Genomic DNA, 5,493 nt, shown 5'->3' with positions numbered 1-5,493 from the left:
TAGACCAGGCTGGCCTCGAACTCAGAAATCTGCCTGCCTCTGCCTCCCGAGTGCTGGGATTAAAGGCCTGCGCCACCAGGCCCGGCTAGCTGGATTCTTAACAATCAAACTCCACAGTGTATAATTTGTCAGCTTAGTTAACTCACAATAAGGAAAGTGTCACAATAGAAACTCAGCCACAGGACGGCCATTTCCCTGGCTCAGGAGTCCACCCTCACACGAACTTAGAGGTGACTAGACTAGTTCGGGCTGTTGGAGAAGCTCCCTGCTCCTGCCTTCACTGCAGTGACCACTTATGTTCTTCTCGGTGTCTTCTCCAGCACTGGCTGCAGCCTGGCCTCCACCCCCAACCTCTAGACTTGGGATGTTGCTCTGCTTCAGTGAGGGCTTCTTCACATGCTTGGCTCAAACATGCTACAAATGTTGACTTGCATTTGAATGTGAAGAAAACAGTTTTACTCCCATATTCCCGAATTCCTAGGGAGCCTCACAGTCATGCTCGAGCAGTGTTGATAATGTGGCTGGGGGCCTCCCCGGGAGGGTTCACCTTTGTTCCTGTGTGCCTGTTGTACGAGGACAAAACGAAACACTGCTCGAGGCCACTCTCATCTCATCATGCACTTGGCTAGCCTGGGAAAGCATTCGGTGGTACCGTCTTCTGATGTTCTGACGGTACTTTCACCACCTTCCCTCTTTTGGGAGGAACAGAGTCTCACTTGCAGCTCTGGCTGGCCTGGAACTTGCCATGTAGACCAGGCTGGCTGGGAAAAGGCGGTTGGCACCACACCTGGCTGCCTCCCTCTTTTAACTTAGAGTCTAAGTGCCGACACAGTGGCTAAGCCTGACAGTAATCTTCAGGCCATCTGTGTGTGAGTGTCAGCCTCGGTGCCCACAGGGGTGGGACCCCTGACCTACCAGCTTTGAGTTCTGTGGTACCCCGTTCTTGTCCCTCCTTTTTCTTCCTTCTCAGGGATGACTTACTAGATAATGTAATACTAATGGTAACAGTGTTAATAATAACAGAGAACAAGAGTGCTTTGGTTCTCTAAACTTGAAATCTGTTTCCCTGCACTTCTTCCTAGGCCCCTTCTTCCTTGTGAGTGCTCTGATGATCAATGTTCTGAAGGAGAGACCCTTCAACAATGGTCACCTGATCTTGGGAACTTTTGTCAAGGATGACTTCTCTGTCCCTACCTTCTACTTGAACTACAACAGATCTTTAAGTATGGTGGCATCCACAACTTTCCTGACTGGGATTATTCAGGTAGGAACTGAGCCTCTGAATTGCTTAGACCCTTGTGAGTGAACACCAGGTCCCCAGCTGGTGGCACTCTATGGGAAGGCTGTGGAAGACTTAGAAGACAGCCCCCAAGGAGGATGTGCCATGGGGCAGCCCCACGTGCTTTCCACTCTCTGCTGCTGCTTTGCTGGGTGTGGGCAGTGAGGAGCCATCTGCCCAGTCCTGCACCAGGAACTTGCAGCAGATGTAAGAGGCCCCTCCTGTAGCTGATGGTTCCTCTCTGAGCACTGACTTAGAATTCACCTTTGCACTTCCTCATCAGCCCTTCTTCCATTCCTCAGTTTTGCCTCCCAAAAATCATTTTTTCAAGCCAAACGGTGCTGTGCACACCTTTAATTCCAGCACTTGGGAGGCAGAGGCAGGTGAATTTCTGAGTTCGAGGCCAGCCTGGTCTACGGAGTGAATTCCAGGACAGCCAGGGCTACACAAAGAAACCCTGTCTCAAAAAAAACAAAAATAAAATAATAATATACCCAAATATGCAGATTTAACAGGCTGACAAAACTCTAAGTAGGAAAATAGTAAAAGCCCACATGGAGATAAATGATAAATTTAGGAAAATTAAAGGCAAAGAGGAGAAAATGTCTCTTAAGCAGGAAAGAAAAGGATTTTCCCTACAAAGGGAAAGCACCTCAAACAACAGCAGGTTTCTTCTTGGAAATTCCAGTGAAAAAGAGGGGCTTATCTATGAGCACAGGCAGCGCATGAGCCATAAGCAGAGGGTGCCTTGGCAGTGAAATAATGAGAGTGAGCCCGTGACACCAATCACTGATGCCTGTGACACCATTTTTGTGGGATCTGGTGTTCTCTTGTATGCTCCATGGCTACAAGCCACCTGCATCTACTGCACACACACAGAACCACACCTAAAGTACACATCAAATAAAATCAATCCAGAGGCTGGAGAGGTGGCTCAGCTGCTGAGAGCAGTGGCTGCTTTTGCAGAAGATCCAGGTCCAATTGCCAGCTCCCAGCCATGTGTCTCTCTAGCTCCAGGAGAACTGAAGCCCACTTCTGCCCACATCAGGCACTAGGCACACTCATGGTACACAGCCCAAGGTCTACACTGCCTACAGGGTGAGTTCAAAGGCAAGCTGAGAAACCCAGAAAGACCTTGCCTCAAAACTGAAAGTACAGGAGAGGTGCTCAGTGGGTGAAAGTGCTGCTGTTCTCTGTGCAGAGGCTAAGAGTTCAGTTCCGAGCACGCATGGCAGCCAGCTGTGATTCCAGTCCCAGCGTTCTGACACCTTCTGGCTTCCTCAGCCCCGTGTATGCTTGGGCACATACACACACAGATACACATACATACACACAAAAAAGGTGTCTTTTGAAAACTGTAAATGCAAAAAGGGAGATTTGGACTGGAAAGATGGCTCAGTGGTATGCCAAAGACTTAAAGTTCCACAGAATCACAAGGTCTTTGTCCTGGAACTCCATATGTAGATCAAGCTGGCCTTGAACTCACAGAGATCCACCTGCCTCTGCCTGCCACATTGAATCAATCTATCTTTCTTTCTTTTATTCCTTCTTTCCCTCATCCTCCTCCTTCTTTGTCTTGTCTTTTTTCTACATCTTCAACATCTTCTTCTTCTTTATTTTCTTCATCTTTGTCTTCTTTGTCTTCATCTTGGTCTTCTTCATCATCTTCACATCTTCATCTTTGTTGTCTTTGTCTTCATCTTCTTCACCTTAGTCTTCTTCATCTTCACAGTCTTTTTCATCTTCTTTGTCTTCATCATCTTCACCATAGTCTTCATCTTCATCCTCTTTGTCTTCTTTGTCTTCATCATCTTCATTGTCTTCATCTTTTTCTTTTTCACCTCCTTCTCTTCTTCCTCCTCCTTCTTTTGGTTTTATGAGACAGGGTTTTTCTTTGTTTTTTTTTTTTTTTTTTTTTTCGAGACAGGGTTTCTCTGTGTAGCTCTGGCTGTCCTGGAACTCACTTGGTAGACCAGGCTAGCCTCGAACTCAGAAATCCGCCTGCCTCTGCCTCCCGAGTGCTGGGATTAAAGGCCTGCACCACCAGGCCCGGCTTTGTTTTGTTTTTTGAAACAAGATTTTTCTGTATAGCCTTGGATGTCCTGGACTGTGTGTTTCTGTGCCACGCTACTTGTGTGTTTCAGTGTGGGCAGAAAACACCTTGGACTGGGTTCGTACTGAAGGGCTAAACATCCTAAGATAAGAATGGGCTGCAAGGAAAATCGAATGCCCTTGCGGTCTGCGCTGATCAGAGCATTATTTATTAATCGGACAAGGAAGAACCCTTAGCCCTCCCCCTAGTCTCTCTTTCTCTCTCTATATGGCGTGCGGTCTGATCATGAGCGGAGCTGTGTCTGGAAGGCGGGTCCAAACGAGTGGGCGGTGACTGACGACGTTAGTGGTTGGTCCGAGCGACAGTGGGCGGTGATGACGACGACGTAGGGTGGTCTGACGACGCTGCATTCTGGGAGATCTGGGTAGCAACTCTGGTATGCCTGTGCGCCTGTGGAGGGGGAGTGGTTAGTGGAGGTGGGAGACCCCAACACTGGACCCTTTGTAGACCAGGCTGGCCTCAATCTCAAAGATCAGCCTGCTTCTGCCTCCCTAGTGCCGGGATTAAAGGCGTGCACCACCACCACCTGGTGGTTCTTGTATCATTCTTAGTACACAGGAGTCATAAGGCCAGGAAGATTGATGTGGTATTGTGCATACTTGGTTGTTATGGGTCTCACATGGCCTGGGCTACTCTTAAACCCACTATGTAATCAGAGATGATCTTGAACTCCTGGTCCTCCTGTGTGCTGGAGTTGCAGGTGGGCACTGTCACACCACGTTCTGCATCTTAGCTCCTCCATGTTGTCTTTTCCGCTGTGATGAGAAGGGCTCCAACCCAAGATGAGCCTTATGTATCCCTTCCAGCCTTCTGTGGCTGTTTCCTCTGTATCCATCTAGAGGGCAGAGAGTGGAGCACCTAACAGCTGCAGGTGTTTCAGAAGAGAGAGAAAGATGTGGGATGGTGCATGTTGGGACTTCTGACACAGCACCCAAGGAACCCAATTCTCTGGGGAAGAAGAGAGCCTGGGAAGATCATCTCGGTGCCTCTGACCTTCTGCTTGGGGATCTTTTTTGAGCAGAGGCTATAGGGTCGCTGGAGAGTCCAGTTAGTGCGATTGCTGACCTAGGGTTACTACTGATGTAATTGTTAAGGCCTAGGTAACTGTTGCCTGACTAGTCAGGCATCTTGTGCTGTTACTAATGTTATAGGGAATCTTTTTCATGTGCTGTTACTAGGAAAATTTCTCAGGCCCAGGTGATTTCATACTCTGTTGTGTTCTGGTCTTAGGTGTTCTTGAAAACCAATCATAGTTAAAGTCAGTTAGTACTACAATAAGCCTGAACCTGAACCAACTGCCCGGTAGCACTATATATATATGAATGATAGGCTGCCCCAGGGATGGGTCCCAACAAGAGAGACACCTGAACCAATGTAAGAAGCCATTTGTAGTAAAACTTCCATTTTGAGTAGTGGTTAAGTAAAGTTTAAGATCCCAGACCTCCCTGGAATTGACATCCTACTTAACAAATTGGCTTGTACATCCTGGTTGGCAAGTTAGGACGTGAATACCCCAACTAATGAGAGCAAGATAAATGTACAACAAAGACATGTTCCTAAGGAAATTCCCCAGCCCTAAATCTTGATTGGTAGATCTAACTTGGCATAGATGTTTATGGATTTCAGGCCGAAAAAGTTCTATAGGATTCTAGTTGGACATTTCAGTTCAGCTCCCGGGTCTGAACTACATGCTTGATTGATCAATCTTGGGGTGTGCATTTAAAAAACCAGCCCTGATTGGCTGAAACTGGTGTCTGAGTCGTCTGTGAGGTGATTCCCGGACCCCAACAGTGATAAAACACCACGACAGATGTAACTTTGGGAGGGAAGGGTTTATTTCACTCACAGTTCCATATAGCAGTTCATCATTAAAAGCAGTGAAAGGCAGGAACTCAAGCAGAGCAGAAACCTGGGGGCAGGAACTGATGCAGAGGCCATGGAGGGGTGCTGCTTACTGGCTTGCTCCTCATGACTTGCTCAGCCTGTTTTCTTTTTTGGGTGTGGTGTGTTTCGAGACAGGGTTTCTCTGTGTAGCCCTGGCTGTCCTGGAACTCACTTTGTAGACCAGGCTGGCCTCGAACTCAGAAATCCGCCTGCCTCT

The 5,493-nt window shown here is 47.8% G+C and overlaps 1 protein-coding gene across 1 annotated transcript in view; it reads left to right on the top strand.

Annotated features, from left to right (window-relative positions):
• Slc26a8 (solute carrier family 26 member 8) overlaps positions 1-5,493 on the top strand; it is a 54,794-nt gene that overhangs the window by 18,476 nt on the left and 30,825 nt on the right. The window contains exon 5 of the mRNA XM_021221759.1: positions 1,083-1,264. Within this exon, the coding sequence (XP_021077418.1) occupies positions 1,083-1,264 (182 nt within the window). The remainder of the gene's footprint in view (positions 1-1,082; positions 1,265-5,493) is intronic.

The sequence above is a fragment of the Mus pahari genome, chromosome 21 (genome assembly GCF_900095145.1).
Source record: "Mus pahari chromosome 21, PAHARI_EIJ_v1.1, whole genome shotgun sequence".
NCBI classification, from domain to species: domain Eukaryota; kingdom Metazoa; phylum Chordata; class Mammalia; order Rodentia; family Muridae; genus Mus; species Mus pahari.
Note: the sequence above shows the minus strand (reverse complement) of the source record. Positions and strands in the feature narration are given on the sequence as shown.